The sequence below is a fragment of the Ambystoma mexicanum genome, chromosome 11 (assembly GCF_040938575.1).
Source record: "Ambystoma mexicanum isolate Mex_15411 chromosome 11, UKY_AmexF1_1, whole genome shotgun sequence".
NCBI classification, from domain to species: Eukaryota; Metazoa; Chordata; class Amphibia; order Caudata; family Ambystomatidae; genus Ambystoma; species Ambystoma mexicanum.
In genome coordinates, this window is record NC_090934.1 from 204196329 (window position 1) to 204215052 (window position 18724).

The 18724-nt window shown below is 48.4% G+C and overlaps 1 protein-coding gene across 3 annotated transcripts in view; it reads right to left on the reverse strand.

The window, feature by feature from the left end:
* The window catches only part of CRYBG2 (crystallin beta-gamma domain containing 2), a 723752-nt gene that overhangs the window by 144611 nt on the left and 560417 nt on the right, over positions 1-18724 (reverse strand). For all 3 annotated transcript variants that reach the window (XM_069622850.1, XM_069622849.1, XM_069622851.1), the window contains exons 6-7: positions 18552-18670; positions 17261-17423 (exon numbers count right to left, since the gene is read on the reverse strand). In XM_069622850.1, coding sequence (XP_069478951.1) covers positions 17261-17423; positions 18552-18670 — 282 coding nt within the window. The remainder of the gene's footprint in view (positions 1-17260; positions 17424-18551; positions 18671-18724) is intronic.

Below are 18724 nucleotides of genomic sequence, written 5' to 3' on the forward strand. Positions count from 1 at the left end.
TATCCCACCCAGGCATGAGGGGGGCATCCCTCTCGTTTGACATCTAGCTGTGCTAGCACACATCCCTGTGCTCAGCATTGTGGGTAAAGGTTCCTTCTACTGCACCACACAGCCAAATCAGTCCCACATCCCATATTCCTTAATTACCCAATACCCATCTACCTGCAATAAATTACAAATTACAACCGCACAACAAATCACCCGACATGACCCCTACAATCCTTCCCACCACAATGCGCTTCCAGCCCGCGCTTCAGTTTCATTTGTCGTGAATCCCCTGATCAACCACTTATCAGAGTCACAGCCCCAGTGGGTGGATCTAAAGAGCTCCTGGATATTCATGCAAGGTTTAGATCTGGAAAATGGTATGTTAACTATTCGAATACATGCTTGCGGTGTGGCGATGTGGTGATCTGGTGGTGGTGTGTGTGGCGGTGTTACCAATTTAGATAGGGAGCTAGACAGGCATGAATGGTTAACAGCTGGATTTGGGATGTGGTGATGTCGTGGTGGTGTGTGTGGAGGGGTTGCTTATTTGGATAGGCAGCTAGACAGGCATGAATGGTTAACAGCTGGATTTGGGATGTGGTGATGTCGTGGTGGTGTGTGTGGCGGGGTTGCCTATTTAGATAGGGAGCTAGACAGGCATGAATAGTTAACAGCTGGATTTGGGATGTGGTGATGTCATGGTGTTGTGTGTGGCGGGGTTGCCTATTTAGATAGGGAGCTAGACAGGCATGAATGGTTAACAGCTGGATTTGGGATGTGGTGATGTCGTGGTGGTGTGTGTGGCTGGGTTGCCTATTTGGATAGGGAGCTAGACAGTGTTAGGCGATCCTCTGCACACCAGGCCACGACACATCAGAACACTGCTCACATTCCCCCAACATCTCCTCCCAAGCTTCGAGGCTCAAGTGATTCGGTGAAACCACAGAACCGAAAACTCCGTACCAGTGTACGGGCTCGATTGCAACCCTTTCTGCATTGGCAACTGCCTTGGAGAACGTATAGCAGAAAGGGCGGCCTTACGTCTTCACGCCGGTCACGTGATACGCTATGGCGTTCCCCATGTGATCTTGGTGGACGTCACATGATCCAGAGAAGTCACATGACCCAGGGGCGATCAGTATAAAGCTCTGAGAGACAGAACGCTCATTGCTTCTCAGCTGGCTTCGGACACTGTTTGGCGTTACATCTTGCTCCTTGTTACCTTGATCACGGAACTCAATCTCGGACTCCCTCGGACACCCCTTGGTACTTTTGCTTGGAACTGTTTACCTGTTGCCGGATATTTGGACTGCACCTCGACTTGTCTTTGGATCATCCCTTGGTACCTTGCTGATCTTCTACGCCTTTTTCCCTATTGGGGATTCAAGTCAAGCCCTGACTCCCACAGGTGGCTACTCTTCATCCACGCTAACCTGCGGTTCTACCATTCCAGGGACCGCCGCATCTAATGAGCCTCGAACCACCCTACTAGGTTACCTGGGTCTCCCTTACACCAGATAGGTAAGACACTTTAGATTCTTTTGTTTACCTGCCTGTATTGTGATTGCCTGGTGCTTAACCTCCTTCCTTCTTGACAGCAGCATCGGTGTTCCAGAGGCTCCGTGGATCTGGGAAGACATCTCTCACCTGTGGCCTCAAGGGTCGCACAGCAGGTTTCTATTTCGTTCCCCTGTGCGTCACTTGGGGACGGAGGTCTCATCGGTCTACACGACACTCAAGTCAGAACAGACTGAGAAGCCGTATAGTCGTGTTAGACGATGCAGGGATCCACGGACGAACCCATAACTGCTTTAGTTCAGGCAATTACAATACTAAGGGCAGATATGGCCGCCGCGAACACAGTGATCCACCAAAGGCTGGATACCATACAGAGCGTTCAGCATTCCCTTCCTGCAGACCCGGAGTTTGGAGAGGGCAGCTCCTCCCCTACACCGCCAGTCCCGACTCCAATAGTCCTCCCAACTCCTTCCCCCCTGGCTGCTCCTGAACGTTACCAGGGTGATCCCAAGACATTCAGAACCTTTGTTAACCAGTGCAAGTTACATTTCTTATGCAGGCCTTTGGCTTTTCCCACGTCCACTGCTAAGGCCGCCTTCGCCCTTTCCCATTTAGCTGGAACAGCTGCCGCTTGGGCTAATCCCCTGTTAGAAAACAATAGCCCAGTTCTTTACGACTTTGATTTGTTGGTCCTAGAAATGTCCCGAGTATTCGATACTCGACACAAGGCACAGTCTAGGGATTTGGAGTTGTTGGAATTGACTCAGGGCAAAAGAACGCTGATAGATTACATCACCAGGTTTAATCAGCTAGTTGCGGAAACATCATGGCCAGAAAATAAGCGGGCGGTGGTCTTTTATAGGGGGTTGAGTAACACCATGAAAGACGCTTTAGCAGTGATCCCTTCTATGCCTACTCAGTACCAGGAATTGGTTGATCTCGTCCTGCAGGTAGATGCACGCCGAGCGGAGCGTAGAGCTGAATCGGGGACCTCCTCCTCTCCTCCTCTTGTTAATACTCCCGTTTCCGTTACTGAAGAACCTATGCAAGTGGGAGGGGTACGCAGTCCTATTACAACATCTGAGAGGGAACGAAGAAGGGTTGATAATGCGTGCTTTTACTGTGGCACCACTGGACATTTCGTGAAAGAGTGTCCTCGACGTCCCAAGAAGAGTCAGGTTTTTCGGATGGCTCGACCTTAGAACCGGAGACCAGGTCGAGTGTCCCATCATCTTCTCCGGGAACCCCTCTTACCTTTGCTCGTGTTCAACCTATCTCCATAAAGGCTACTCTATGTCCCTCTACTGGCCTTCTACATGCAGTCAATATCATTATCGATTCTGGTGCCACTGGTAATTACATAGATATTGATTTGGCCCATTCCCTCAATCTACCTTTAGTGGTAAAAACACGACCGGAACCTGTCCAAGCCGTAGACGGCTCCGCTTTGATTTCTGGTCCTGTTAGACATCAAACTGCACCCCTCTTGTTGAACATACAGGACATACACACAGAAACCTTAAGTTTTGATTTGATCACCGCACCTCAATTCGGTATCATACTAGGGATTCCCTGGTTACGTGAACATAATCCATTGATCAATTGGCAAGCAGGCACTGTACTCTTTGAGTCCGATATTTGTCAGAATTATTGTCTCCCGATCCATCAAGCCCCTGACACACCCTCTCGGGTCTTGGGAGCCCTAGCACAACTCACACTGGCGGTTGACGATCCAGAAGTCATACAGTCCCATACTGTTGGGGGGTTGGTGTCTGGGATCCCGCCAGAATATCTGGCTTTCGAATCAGTTTTCGATCGAGGCTCGTCTGAGGTACTTCCTCCACATAGACCTTATGACTGCCCAATCGAATTGCTTCCTAATTCCACCGTTCCTTCGGGCAGGATCTACTCTCTGTCTCCTTCGGAGGAACTGGTGTTAAAAGAATATGTACAGAACGCCCTGCGTTTAGGACACATCTGCCCCTCCACTTCACCAGCGGCAAGTCCTATCTTTTTTGTACCTAAGAAGGAGGGGGATTTACGTCCTTGTGTGGATTATCGGCGTCTTAACGCGATCACCAAGAAGGATAGATATCCCATCCCGTTAATCACTCCACTCTTAGATCATTTAAGACATGCTTCCATTTTAACCAAACTTGATCTACGCGGCGCATACAATTTGGTACGCGTTCGCGAGGGAGACGAGTGGAAAACTGCTTTCTGTACTCGTTACGGATTGTACGAATATCTTGTCATGCCCTTTGGCTTATGTAACGCCCCGGCCACGTTCCAACGATTCATGAATGACATTTTCAGGGATATTCTGGATGTGTACATGGTTGTGTATTTGGACGACATCCTGATCTTCTCTCGTGATCTGGATGACCATGTAAAACACGTCCGAGAAGTATTAACCCGTTTAAGCAAACATTCCTTATTTGCCAAACCTGAGAAATGTCAGTTCCATAAGACCTCTGTTGAGTTTTTGGGTTTCCACATCACCCCTGGGGCGTTATCCATGAACGAGTCTAAGGTCAAAGCAGTCTTAGATTGGCCAGTACCTCAAACACTCAAGTCCTTGCAGGCCTTTTTAGGATTCGCCAACTTCTATAGGCGTTTCATCTCTTCCTTTTCCACGATTGTAGCCCCACTCACGGCCCTGACTAGTCCTCGGGTACCATATCAGTGGCAGAGAGAACAGCAGGAGGCTTTTGAGACTCTGAAAACCGCCTTTACTACCGCACCGGTACTCCAACATCCCAATCCGGATCTTCTGTTCATAGTCGAGGCAGATGCCTCTTCCTTTGCCCTCGGGGCGGTGCTGTCACAGACGTGTCCCAATACCGGCAAATTACATCCAGTGGCATTCCACTCCCGTAAGTTTTCCAGTACTGAGTCTCATTATACCGTTACGGAAAAAGAACTCTTGGCGGTCATGGACGCGTTCCATGTTTGGCGTCATCATCTTCTGGGGGCTAAGTATCCTGTCACAGTATACTCCGATCATCGGAACCTACAGGATTTGGCCTCCCTGAAATGCATTAATAGCAGACAGGTCCGATGGCATCTTTTCTTTTCCTCCTTTGACTTCCGTATTATGCACCGTCCTGGAACGGCACATGGGAAGGCGGATGCCTTGTCACGTTCCCCGTGGGGGGTCCAATTGCCTACATTCCCCGACACTGTTCTCGAAAAGAGTCATGTGATTTGTCTCTGTACTCCCTCATTGTCACTGATAGACTCGGTTCGATCCTGGACTAGCGATCATTCTGACCAGTTACGAGAATGGGATCCGGTATATTCTGATGGTTTACCTTTCGTACATGAACGCCTGTTCCTTCCTACACCTGATACACGTAATCTTGCCCTTGAGTGGTCTCATGACGCTCCCTTTAATGCCCATCCCGGACAAGAGCGCACTTTAGACCTTCTCAAGCGTTGGTGTTGGTGGCCTTCTATGAAGCGCGATGTGGAGTGTTATGTCAGGTCTTGTGCGGTATGTGCTCAGGCTAAACATCAAAGGGGTCGACCGATTGGGTTGTTGCTTCCGCTTCCGGTACCTCCCAGGCCCTGGCATACATTGACAATGGATTTCGTTACCGATCTCCCCAAGTAGAAAGGCTTCGATACCATCTGGGTAGTGGTGGACACGTTCACAAAAATGGCCCGTTTTGTTCCTTGCAAAGGTATCCCTTCGGCCCCTGTCTTGGCGGACTTGTTTTTTGAACATGTGTTTATGCTATTCGGCCTCCCTTCGGTCATTGTTTCCGATCGAGGTTCACAGTTCACCTCTCGGTTTTGGAGATCCTTGACGAAACTATTGGGCATTGATACGAGGTATTCTTTGGCCTATCATCCGGAGACCGATGGTCAGACCGAAAGGACGAATCAATCGATGGAACAGTACCTTCGTTGCCTCATATTGCAACATCAGTCCTCTTGGTTGGCCGTTTTGCGGCTTGCGGAGTTCGCGTATAACAATGCGGCTCATTCAGCTACTGGTTATTCTCCTTTTTACGCCCTCTATGGTCAACATCCCAAGGTTTTGCCGGTCCCTGATGCCTCTGGTTCTTCGAATCCTGCGGCCACGACATGTCTTAGGGATCTTTCTGCTATTCATGCGAGTACAGTGGTTCATCTCACTGAAGCAAAGGCCTCTATGAAGGCCCGTGTGGATGGCAAACGTCGTGCTGCTCCCCCTCTGGTGGTGGGTTCTAGGGTCTGGTTATCTTCCCGACATCTTCGCCTAGTGGGTTGCCGGAAATTGCTGCCTCGCTTTGCCGGGCCGTATGTGATCTCACAGGTTGTTAATCCGGTGGCTTTCCGTCTAGTACTCCCCAGCTCTTGGCGTATCCATCCTGTGTTTCATGTCTCCCTCCTCAAACCCTGTCCTGACTCAGTCCGTCTTCGTACCCCTGTTGCGCCGGTGTCCTTGACCTCTCCTGATGTTTTTGAGGTGTCGGCCATTTTGGGTTCTAGATGGTTTAGGGGTAGGCTCCAGTTTCTGGTGGATTGGACGGGTTACGGCCCGGAGGAGCGTTCGTGGGTTTCCGCATCTGATTTGAACGCCCCGCGGTTGGTAGCCCGCTTCCATAGGGATCATCCGTCCTGCCCACCGGGTCGTGGGCCGTTGGGGGGGGGCTATGTTAGGCGATCCTCTGCACACCAGGCCACGACACATCAGAACACTGCTCACATTCCCCCAACATCTCCTCCCAAGCTTCGAGGCTCAAGTGATTCGGTGAAACCACAGAACCGAAAACTCCGTACCAGTGTACGGGCTCGATTGCAACCCTTTCTGCATTGGCAACTGCCTTGGAGAACGTATAGCAGAAAGGGCGGCCTTACGTCTTCACGCCGGTCACGTGATACGCTATGGCGTTCCCCATGTGATCTTGGTGGACGTCACATGATCCAGAGAAGTCACATGACCCAGGGGCGATCAGTATAAAGCTCTGAGAGACAGAACGCTCATTGCTTCTCAGCTGGCTTCGGACACTGTTTGGCGTTACATCTTGCTCCTTGTTACCTTGATCACGGAACTCTATCTCGGACTCCCTCGGACACCCCTTGGTACTTTTGCTTGGAACTGTTTACCTGTTGCCGGATATTTGGACTGCACCTCGACTTGTCTTTGGATCATCCCTTGGTACCTTGCTGATCTTCTACGCCTTTTTCCCTATTGGGGATTCAAGTCAAGCCCTGACTCCCACAGGTGGCTACTCTTCATCCACGCTAACCTGCGGTTCTACCATTCCAGGGACCGCCGCATCTAATGAGCCTCGAACCTCCCTACTAGGTTACCTGGGTCTCCCTTACACCAGATAGGTAAGACACTTTAGATTCTTTTGTTTACCTGTCTGTATTGTGATTGCCTGGTGCTTAACCTCCTTCCTTCTTGACAGCAGCATCGGTGTTCCAGAGGCTCCGTGGATCTGGGAAGACATCTCTCACCTGTGGCCTCAAGGGTCGCACAGCGGGTTTCTATTTCGTTCCCCTGTGCGTCACTTGGGGACGGAGGTCTCATCGGTCTACACGACACTCAAGTCAGAACAGACAGGCATGAATGGTTAACAGCTGGATTTGGGATGTGGTGATGTCGTGGTGGTGTGTGTGGCGGGGTTGCCTATTTAGATAGGGAGCTAGACAGGCATAAATGGTTAACAGCTGGATTTGGGATGTGGTGATGTCGTGGTGGTGTGTGTGGCGGGGTTGCCTATTTAGATAGGGAGCTAGACAGGCATGAATGGATAACAGCTGGATTTGGGATCTGGTGATGTCGTGGTGGTGTGTGTGGCGGGGTTGCCTATTTAGATAGGGAGCTAGACAGGCATGAATGGTTGACAGCTGGATTTGGGATGTGGTGATGTCGTGGTGGTGTGTGTGGCGGGGTTGCCTATTTGGATAGGGAGCTAGACAGGCATGAATGGTTAACAGCTGGATTTGGGATGTGGTGATGTCGTGGTGGTGAGTGTGGCGGGGTTGCCTATTTGGATAGGGAGCTAGACAGGCATGAATGGTTAACAGCTGGATTTCGGATGTGGTGATGTCGTGGTGGTGTGTGTGGCGGGGTTGCTTATTTAGATAGGCAGCTAGACAGGCATGAATGGTTCACAGCTGGATTTCGGATGTGGTGATGTCGTGGTGGTGTGTTTGGCAGGGTTGCTTATTTGGATAGGCAGCTAGACAGGCATGAATGGTTAACAGCTGGATTTGGGATGTGGTGATGTCGTGGTGGTGTGTGTGGCGGGGTTGCCTATTTGGATAGGGAGCTAGACAGGCATGAATGGTTAACAGCTGGATTTGGGATGTGGTGATGTCGTGGTGGTGTGTGTGGCGGGGTTGCCTATTTAGATAGGCAGCTAGACAGGCATGAATGGTTCACAGCTGGATTTCGGATGTGGTGATGTCGTGGTGGTGTGTTTGGCAGGGTTGCTTATTTGGATAGGCAGCTAGACAGGCATGAATGGTTAACAGCTGGATTTGCGGCTAGGCCAGGCCTGCCGCAGGAGCCCTGCCCTTGGAAGTGTTTTGACGCCTGTGACTGTAGATCCTCCCTCGGGGAGTCCTGCAGAACTCTCTCTCACCAGATGTATCAAGAAACCGGAACAACAGGAAAGACGACGACGGGGCTGAAGGGCCCGGAACACATAAGAAAATATAAACAGCAACCATCGAAACGTCAAGTGGAACCGGAAGGAAAGTATGAAAGCATTACAAACACGCAAAAATCAAGCGAATACTCATAGAACAGAAACAGGATAGGAAAAACACACGCTCTGAGAGGTGTGCGTGTGAGGGGGCAGTAGGGACATGCGTTCGGGAGGGAGGAAGTGGAAGGAAGGCAGTGGAAAGAAGGAAGGGAAGAAAGTGGGAAGGGAGGGAAGGAGGGATTGAGGGAGGGGAAGGGGAGGGAGGAAGAGGAAGTCTGGGTGGAAGAGGAAAGAAGGCAGGAAGGGAGGGAGGGAGGAAGGGAGGAAGGGAAGGGAAGGAAGGGAGAGAAGAAGAGGAAGGCAGGATTGAAGCGGAAAGAAGGAAGGCAGGATGGGAGGAAGGAAGGAAGGCAGGATGGAAGGGAAGGAAGGAAGGCAGGATGGAAGGGAAGGAAGGGAAGGAAGGAAGGGTAGGATGGGAAGGATGGAAGAGACGGAAGGAAGGAAGGAAGGAAGGAAGGAAGGAAGGAAGGAAGGAAGGAAGGAAGGAAGGAAGGAAGGAAGGAAGGAAGGAAGGAAGGAAGGAAGGAAGGAAGGAAGGAAGGAAGGAAGGGAGGGAGGGAGGGAGGGAGGGAGGGAGGGAGGGAGGGAGGGAGGGAGGGAGGGAGGGAGGGAGGGAGGGAGGGAAGGAGGGAGGGAGGGAGGGAGGCGCGAGAGAGGGAGGAATGAAGGAAGGAATGGAAGGAAGGAAGGAAAGAAAGGAGGGAACGAAGGAAAGGAGGGAGGGAGGGAGGCACAGAACTTGACCCAGAGTATAGATGTGCCAGAAGACACAGGCCTTGCACACTTTTCCAATGAGGAAAGAGACACACTTCAGAGTCCTACATGGAATGTGTATGGATAATATCTGAGGAGAAAAGTTCAGGGGCAGCACGGTCGCCTTAGAAGCAAGACGACGCGGAGCTACACAGGTTCGATCCGTGCTTAGAAACCTCTGGTATTAAACAAGTTATAAATAACCAATTATAATATAATATGGTGCAGGTGATGGTCCGTGGAATGCTAAGAATTTGGCTCCCACTACTACATACATTTCACCCTAGTGGCAAGTATGCACCATTGCAACCAAAACTAAAAATAGGGAAAGAGGAAGGATGTAGATTCACTGTCTGACATCTCTTCCCTAAGTTTGATAGCCAGTGCTTTAGGTGGGCTGAAGCCTAGGCCCTGGCAGTCTCCAAAAACTGGGGCTGAATCATGCTGCCCCTCCCTCCCCCCAGTATCATCATGCCATGGCGGGACTCATTTTCCTGCAATGGCCATCAGGGTTGGTTGACAACAACAGGAGAGTCACCAGTCAGCAGCCCCAACACAGGAGCAAGGTCAGTGAAAGGCCAATATCAAAGAGGAGTTCCTGTCATGAGTGAACACTTATATAAGACAATCTTGCTGCAGTGTTTGACAGGCAAGTTCATCAGTTAAGTAATGATTTTGCCTGCATTTGTCTATCAATTTACCGCAGGGAGGAAGCAAGCCTGTCCTTTTTTTCCATGGATAGATGGTTCATATTCCACTTGCCAATGATAGCATCAGAGCAAAATGTTAACAGTGATGTGTTTTAAAGAAATACTTAAACATTTAGTTTAGTTCAAGACAAAACGAATATGTCGATTGATATCTGTAAATCGCACAGTGGATCCATCACCCTCAATTAACCGGTCGGACTTGCAGCATTAACCACAAATATGTTGACATGTATGGAGCAGCCATGGGTAGTGTCAACAGTGGGCAAAGAGTTGCCCACCCCAATGTGTAATAGGCATGCTAGAAAATATTTTGGCACTGACACTTATTTTCTTAAAAATTAAGCAACCTCCTTTGCCTTTGTGGCAACGTGGGCTGAGGGAAGGCTATGCTCTAATGAGTAGTGTAAAGGTGAACCTGTAGTGACCAAAACAACACAGTATCACAGTCCAAAATAAAGGGAATGTCCAAAGAAGGTTCTATACAAATTTAAACACTTTCATTAAAACACACCATCTGCACGTAGAACAAATAGAAACACTGTACAAAAACCCACCCCAAAGGAAGAACAGAGATGACGCGACAGACTGCAGAGAGTAGCACCCTGAGCGTAGTTCTAGGGGTGGTAGGTAAGGTACTACCATAAAAGGACATCTTTGTAGAAAACAGGAGGGATCATGAGAAGACCAGTCTTTAGGATCCAAATGGACCGAGAGGGCAGTTCAGAGACAACAGTACCTGGATTCTGATCTTGGTGGGATGACACAACAGACCCAGGGCGAATGTAGATGTGAGCTGATTCGGCTCAGTTCTGGCACCTAGGATTGTGGAGGCCCTGGCAGCAAGCAGGCACCGAGTAGGGGCAAATGCGGTTACTCTGTGCAGTAGAACTGCGGTTCTTTAAGGATGCAGGTCGGGGCAGTCGGGAGAACGATTTGCAGTTGGCCAGGTCGATTCAGGCTTTAGCCGCTGGTAAGGGTCGATGAGTGATGCTCCAGCAGTTCAAGTCAGCAGATGACGGTCAGCGAAGTGGTGGTCTTGTGTGCGTTGATGGCCGATCAATGAGGTGGCAGTTCAAGGGCTAGCTGGAACGAGCCATGGTTGTAAACCCCGGCTAGAGTCAGTGAGTGACTCACCAGTTATTTGTTTTGGGTCCCGGCATTGAGCAGTTGCATCGGGACAACCAGGTGATGAGCTTGGCATGGGACACAATGCAGTGTCAGGCCGGTCGAAGGTGCAAGCAATGTTCGATGGGTCAAGGAGCACAGAAACCAGTTCCAATGACTTCCATCTTGTTCCAGGTGCGGTGAACAGAGAGCTTGGGCTGGTCTGTCCTCCGGTTGCTGTGACGCCATTTCAGGGGAACTCGAGGATAGCAGGGTTCCATTCAGGTTCTGCTCTCCCAGCTCAGGAGATTCTGGCGCAGAGTGGTAGGTCCTGATCCATAGTAGAGGTTACTTCCGATGTGCCCTGGGAGTGGCGGCGGACAGATCTTGGATGATTCGTTCTTCACCTCAGGCTGAGGGAAGTACAGTGATATCTTCAGAATGACTCTGCGGCCTTAAAGGATCCGAGAGGAACTGCTCGAATATACTGAAGGGGTAGAAGACCCCTTCTTTTAAAGGCAAAAGTCCACAGATAGTTGGACTAAAGCTTGCCTGCCTTAGTGGTCCAATCCCTGCTCTGAGACAGAGTGGACTTTGCCCTGTTAATGTCACACTCAAAGTGCTTTGCCCCAGAGGAAGTGGAGGGGACAGGGAAGAGAGAGAGGGACAGTGAGACGCAAAATGGTGGAAACCTTCTCCCATTGACCAGGGCCCTCCTTCTTATCATAATCCCACCCCCTTCCTTTCTTATCGCGAACAAAGACCTTTAGAGATGCAGCACCCTGGTGTGAGGCTACTCCTTTTGAATAGGTGTGCTCTCTTGATGTCCGGGCCCAGGACAGCTGCCTGCTGTGAGGCTGTCTCAGCTTGAGGGTATTAATTGCCCTCACAAATAGATCAAAGAGGAGGTCCGGCCCTCCAGGTTCTCGTCCTGCCATCATAGTGGAGTTGGCTCACTGGAGCTGACACATGTGCGATATCAATTGGGATGTGGTGGTCATGATCATAAGTAGTTCCATGCACCATGTCTAAACGTTAGGCATAGTTTTATTTAGAGTTGACCCTGCCACCAGCATGGGTGACTCATGGTCGTCATAGTTTTGGGTAGAGTGGGGCATATCTTAAATGCCTCTTCTGCACCACAGGGACTTGGCTGTCTGTGCAGCTGTCAAGTGGTCTTCTCGTGACCTTCAAACCTGCTCTGTGCCACGAATAGAGCGGGTGCCACCAATCAGACTATTGACAAGGCAGGGCATGAATGCACTTTGCTTTTGGCATTGAGTCAATGGGAAAGGGGGAATCTGGTTGGCAGATTACCCCTTTCTGAGATGGAATTACTCTCATCATTCTCTTTGTTAATAAATCAAAAAAGCCATGGATTTGCCCCCTTGCCAAGGGGCAATTTCTCACAGCAAGTGTTATAAGATTCACGTAATGGAGAAACACCAGAACTGTAAGCCAGAGAGAATGACTGAAAAGGGTTAATTTTGGACTATACTCCAATAGCAATAGGGAGCCAGATATAGCAGTACAATGGGCTGTTAGTTAGAAATGCAAAGTTTGGGAGCCGGATATAGCAGTACAATGGACTGTTAGTTAGAAATGCAAAGTTTGGGAGCCAGATATAGCAGTACAATGGACTGTTAGTTATAAATGCAAAGTTTGGGAGCCAGATATAGCAGTGCAATGGACTGTTAGTTAGAAATGCAAAGTTTGGGAGCCAGATATAGCAGTACAATGGACTGTTAGTTAGAAATGTAAAGTTTGGGAGCCAGATATAGCAGTACAATGGACTGTTAGCTAGAAATGCAAGGTTTGGGAGCCAGATATAGCAGTACAATGGACTGTTAGTTAGAAATGTTAAGTTTGGGAGCCAGATATAGCAGTACAATGGACTGTTAGTTAGAAATGCAAGGTTTGGGAGCCAGATATAGCAGTACAATGGACTGTTAGTTAGAAATGCAAAGTTTCGGAATTTGCTTAGAGAGATGGATCTGCATGTTCATCTTTGTATAACAATAAAACCCTTTGGTACACGGGTGTTTTATGTGTTTTATGGCCCTGGCATATGTGGTCAATCTTTTCCCCGCCTTATTATTGCTGTTGGTGAGGAAATGTGTTTTTACGTTTTTTTCAGGGGGGTGGGATTTTATGAGTTCAGGTACATGTGAGATTCTGATTGCTACAGAGTTCAGCACTGCCAGAAATAGGCCGAGGCAAGCGAGGGCTATTAGAAGGGACGCCCTTGATGCCATCTAAACTCACAGGTGGAGTACGGTGCATTCTAATATGGAGGATTATGGCCGCTGTGCATCTTCAGCGTGAGAACCTCTCGCCTGGTAGAGCGGGCGGATGCTCTGCACCTACATGCTCTCATATGCCGAAGAAGCATCAGGATATACATGTTGGCGGGAATGCTGCCAGTGCCGGATGGCACTCATGTGGGTCAAGTGAACTAATGAGTGGTTGCGATAATGAGGATTCCGAAACGCACACTCCATCATTGCAACACTTTGTTTTTCTTTCTCAGAGAAACCCTGTACTGTTGGAATTCTGCACTGGATAACTTGACAGGATTTAGGATCTCAGAGGTATGTTTTCAGATATTTTTATTCAGAATGATTTGTAAATTACAATAATCCAGGACAGTTCTATGGCTTTAATTGACAGGTGATCATATCGGATCCGAATATGCATTAGGTCACAAGCCGTATACATGAAGGCTTTATCTACAAGTGTTACATTGGAGTCCAGTGAGGAATTTCTCTTTATGAGGGTGCAGTCCTCAGGATCTGGGGCACTTTGGTATTAGCAGAACCTTCTGCTGGTGGACATCAGGCTTGCGTTTCGGCTTCTCCACTCTGTGCTCAAGCTGTGACGGCCTATAGGTTGGGACTTCAATCTTGTGCTGGTGGGGAGACTGCAGTTACAAGATACAATCTATGGTTTGGACTTTAATTGGGTGGATCTTGGAGTAGGCACAGGCAGTATGTGTGGACTTTGACTATCAGTTTGAATTTGGAGGAGAGTCAACTTTGGTCCAGAGTTTTCTGAGGATTAAAAAGGTTTGAGGTTGTATGTTACTGCTTCTTTAGCCGTATTGTCAATTCTCTGCAGAAAGTCAGGCAAAAATAAATGTTCATGTAGTCGAATTGCTCTCAGTTGACTACCATTGCTTTTTAATCTCTTTTTTATTGTCGCCAAACATGTGTATAGCTTCTTTGGAACATAGGAAATCGGGAGGACCTATAGGTATCAAACACACGCCTGGTACTGGGTTTCCTTCCCTTCTGTGTTAGGTTGGGGGCTGAACTGTACCCCTAGGCCCTTGCAATTGTGCAGAAATGTGTTGGGAGGCCAGTAGAGTATTATGGTGTGAGTACACTGGAGTGGGTTATCAACGCTCGGTTATAAATAAGCATAGCATCAGTCACTCTGACATTTCACTTTTGAGGTTAACTTCATTTGATCACATCCAGGGGGAAATTACTGGGTGTTTAATGTCCCTGAGTACTTAGTCCTCACATTTAGAGCTGTGTGGATGTAGTGAAACCTTTGTCTAAGTTTGATTATGCAGAGATCACAGAGAAATGTCACATACGTGTTATACTATGATAAGCAAAACACCAAACCCTACAGGACTCCTTCTGTTATGGGAGTAATGGTTGAGAATAATGTGCCAATGGTACGTTGCGTGCATCTGTTATTTTTTGCTTCTCTTTGATAGTTCGTTATGTCTGCTATGTTCTGCTTTCCCGAGCTCTGTATTTCACTCTTTGCGCTCCAAACTAATAACATGGTTTCATGGTCATTCAGTCTACTTTTGCCTGTTGGCCAGGAGGGATCCAGAACATCTCTGTGTCATCTCTTTTACGAACGTTGTTACTACTAGTCAGTAGATTCGGTATAATAATAACATGGTTTCATGGTCGTTCAGTCTGCTTTTGCCTGTTGGCCAGGAGGGGTCTAGAACATCTCTGGGTCATCGCTTTTACGAACGTTGTTACTACTAGTCAGTAGATCGGTATAATAATAATATGGTTTCATGGTCGTTCAGTCTGCATTTGCCTGTTGGGCAGGAGGGATCCAGAACATCTCTGGGTCATCTCTTTTATGAACATTGTTACTACTAGTCAGTAAATCCGGTATAATGTCGAAGGCAGGCGACAGGTCCAGTAGGACCAGACTGGATCTATGTCTCTCTTAATTCATGACCATGCTCGGCTCTTTTATGCCGAGCATGGCTGGGTCTTGCTCTAGAAGCAATCACCTAGCACATTGAGGGCTTAAAGATGGTTTGTTAGTTGATTTCTGCCTTTTGAATTACTTTAGCAATTAAGCGTATGTGTTACACTGGTCTGTAACAGGCTGGATCTATTGTGGGGTTCTTTATGGAAGGAGCAGCCCTGGCTGCTATCATACAGGGGCAATGCTCCTCTTGTCTAGAACAGCTGATGCTGCTGCTAGTGTCTCTGAGTGTTCTTTGACCACTCTTGGTGGGCACCGGCCTGCCTGCCTGTCTGGGTTTCAAGCTGGTGATCGTTTTGTTTACTTGTTGACTGTTGCTGGGCGCTACGGTGAACTGATGGTAGTGGAGATTGGTGTGGTCTGGCAGTTTGTTGACGCTTACATTGGCGGTCTGCAGGTTTCCCGTGGGAGGGGTGATCCACTTTTCGGATGGTTGTCCAGAATATTTGGATTTCATTCATGGATATTCTTTGTATGCTTTGTGCAGCACTCAGATGGACAAGGTGTGTTTTGTGGAGTTTGAGTATTTAGAAGTTCCTTCAGAAACCTTGAATATTTGATAGAGCTCTTTGCTGCTTGCACCTGGGTTGTGCAGCGGTGCACTCCCACATTGACATGTAGTCTTTCTTGCAGTTCTCTGTGAGTTGCTATTGGCTGCCATTTGATTTTGCTTTACGGAGAGTGTGTTCTGGTTTCGTGAGCCCTGTTTTCACTTCCTTTCAGTTCTGAGAAAAGAAAAAAAAAAGCCTCAGCTTGTTTAGAATAAGGTTTCTATTTAGCCTCTTTGTATGGCTTCGAAGTGTCTGTGCAGGTGTTGGGTTGTGCACTGCGTGTTGGGGTGTCTTAGGGAGCCGAATCACAAACTGCATTTGATATCTGTTGATCCACAAAATATTGTCCACAATGATATTTCTGGTGTTAGCAGGCTCTGTGAGAAGCCAGGGTGTGATGCAGTCCCACAATTTCTTTTCTAAGGCAAAGCAAACAACAAGCGATGCAGCAAGCATGGCGTCTGTGTTGGGCTAGCACATTTTTGTTGGCTGGTTCCAGGTGGTCTACAAAGGTCCCCTCTCAGGTGTGTGTTCGGTCACGTGAGGCCGATCATTGCAGACCTATAATGAAATTATCGGTGTGGTCCAGGAAACCAGCACCGAAAAATGCAAAGAAGCAGAGGACTGTGGCATAACAGGAAATCCAAACCTGACCACACATGCTTCACATCTGCACTTCCGCAAATGCTCTCAGAGAGGAGCCTGCATTGGGACAAGCGACAGAGACAGTACATTAGGAGCAACAGGTCTCATAAAGAATGGCAGCTGAACAGGAAACCAGCACGGCGTGACTCAAGCACAGGGTTCTCGCCTTTTAAGGTATAACTGCAGAAATGTGTCCAACTTGCAGAAGCTGATCTGGAACATTTAGGCAGCTTCTTTTGCACAACTGCACATGAGGGGGAAGATTAAAGCATGTTGGTGGGCATTGAATCACATGACCTACGCTCTCATGATGAGACATGGCTCCCCGATCCTGTAGCCGAGTTGTTGGGTAGACTTCCAGGCAATGCCCCATTGACTTTGGAGCTCATTGGTAGGACTGGTCAGCTTTTGGATGTGAGTTCTGGAGAACGCTGCTCCAGGGTGTGCTATTAGCTATTATCTTGAGGAGGAGGAAGTATACACGTAGAAGGTGCGTAGAATAAACAAGAACTGTTTGTGGGAGATTTTTGCGCTTAGACCCAGTGCTGGACACTCATTGACCTTTGAAGAAAGCTCACCAATTTCCCTATAGGACAGTAGACCTTTTATTTCTTACCCTGCCACTAATCGTAAACACCCAACCCTTTTCCCCCTACCACATCCTTTTTTCACACAGAGTCGTGCTTCTTCCACATAACCTACTCTATTTTGTCCTATAGCATGTCAGTAGACTGGCCACATACACCTACTAGCCCCATTTCATCCTACTATCCAACAATTCTCTCTGACCTGGTCTATTTCCCCTAAATGATCCCTATTTCATATGAACTTGCCATATTGCACTCTAATTATCACTATTCCACCCATACACTTTGCATTTCACTTAGCCTCCCCATATTTCACTCTCCCAGTTTCCGCCTACTTCTCTTCGTTGCATATAGTGCACACCATGTGAGAAGACATCAATTTCCTCTGAGCATAAATATGGAGCGTATGGGGATTTGCACAATTCACACAATTTACTCACCCGAACCACATGTCGCAGGGATCCAATGACCACTGAGGTTTTTGAGAACTCTTCTGCATCACCATCATCATCGCCGTCGCCCCAGGGGTCGCTCATCTCAATTACCCCCTCCTCCAGCACAATCTTTCGGCCCTGGAAGCGGGGCTTCTCGTACATGACCCATCTGCACAAAAAAATCACAAGATGGTTAGGGATCCAAAGACCAACCAAATACAAGATAGGGAGAGACAATAGGTTGTTGTTCCCAGGGTTCTCCTTGGGACTCTTTCCCTCCGGGACCTCTCAGAGGCTCCTGACACCTAGGGAAAAACAGTCATTCTTCCCTGTGGATCTTGGCCCCTTCCAATCAAATTCCAAAGGCAAGTGACCAGACTGGCCAAACCACCAATCCTGAGATAATTTACACGCATTGCAACCAGATGACCCTCCTCCTGCTACTAGGTTTCAACATATATCAGAGGAGTGTACGCAGATACAATGTGACCAATGCTGTGTGCATAATTCTCAGATTAGAGTACACAACCCTTGTGGTGACCAATGCTGCCTCCATACAGTAACTCTTCACTGGCATCACACCTTTACTTTTTACTTTACTTACTTTGTACACTTGTTACGCGCAACCAGGAACCCGGAGGCTTAGGGGCGCACATCAAATTAACAGACGGACAGTTAGCACAAGGACAGGGTCTAGAACTAAGACTGCCTAAATGCCAGAGAATGGAGATAAGATTGGTAGGGAAGCTAGTAAAATAACAGAGTTTTAAATTTTTTTCTTGAATATTTCAGTAGACTTCATTTCCCTTAGGTCAAGCGGGAGAGAATTCCATGCCCTAGGGGCAGCTTTAATAAAGCTTTACTGGTGTTGCATATAGGAGTCCTCAATTGAGAACAACCTTCAGTCAACCACCAAGGGCCCCACTCCCCCGTCATTTATCCACCAATGAACCCACCATCACACCCGCACCCAAAAAAAGCACTTCACAGTCCCTTCTTTCAGTCACCATGAACATCAGTACCTAGTCACTAACTGAAAGACTGACTGACTCACACACTCACTGATTTGCCCTCACCGCAAATCCTCTCCTTCACTATTCATACAGTCAACAACCAAGCACCACAATCCCACACTGAATAGCCCAACAAGGAACCCACTTTAGCCATACTCATCCATGTGCACGGTTCATACTAAGAGGATGAACTTACCTCCCAACTCGTCGACCACAGACATCCTTCCCTCTCCACTCACCCACCACATACTTGCGTGCCCTTGTCCCGTTCCGCCCTTACTCACCCACCACGGACCACTCGTATAGAGATGGCGATGGGCAGCTCGAGGGCAGTAGCATCATAGACATCACCCCAGATCTCGTGCTGCTCTCCCTGAAGACCGGGCTCCGAGAAGATCACCATCTGCATGAGCACAAGGAGGAGAAATGTGAGCATTGCCAAGGGAGATAAAGTAGA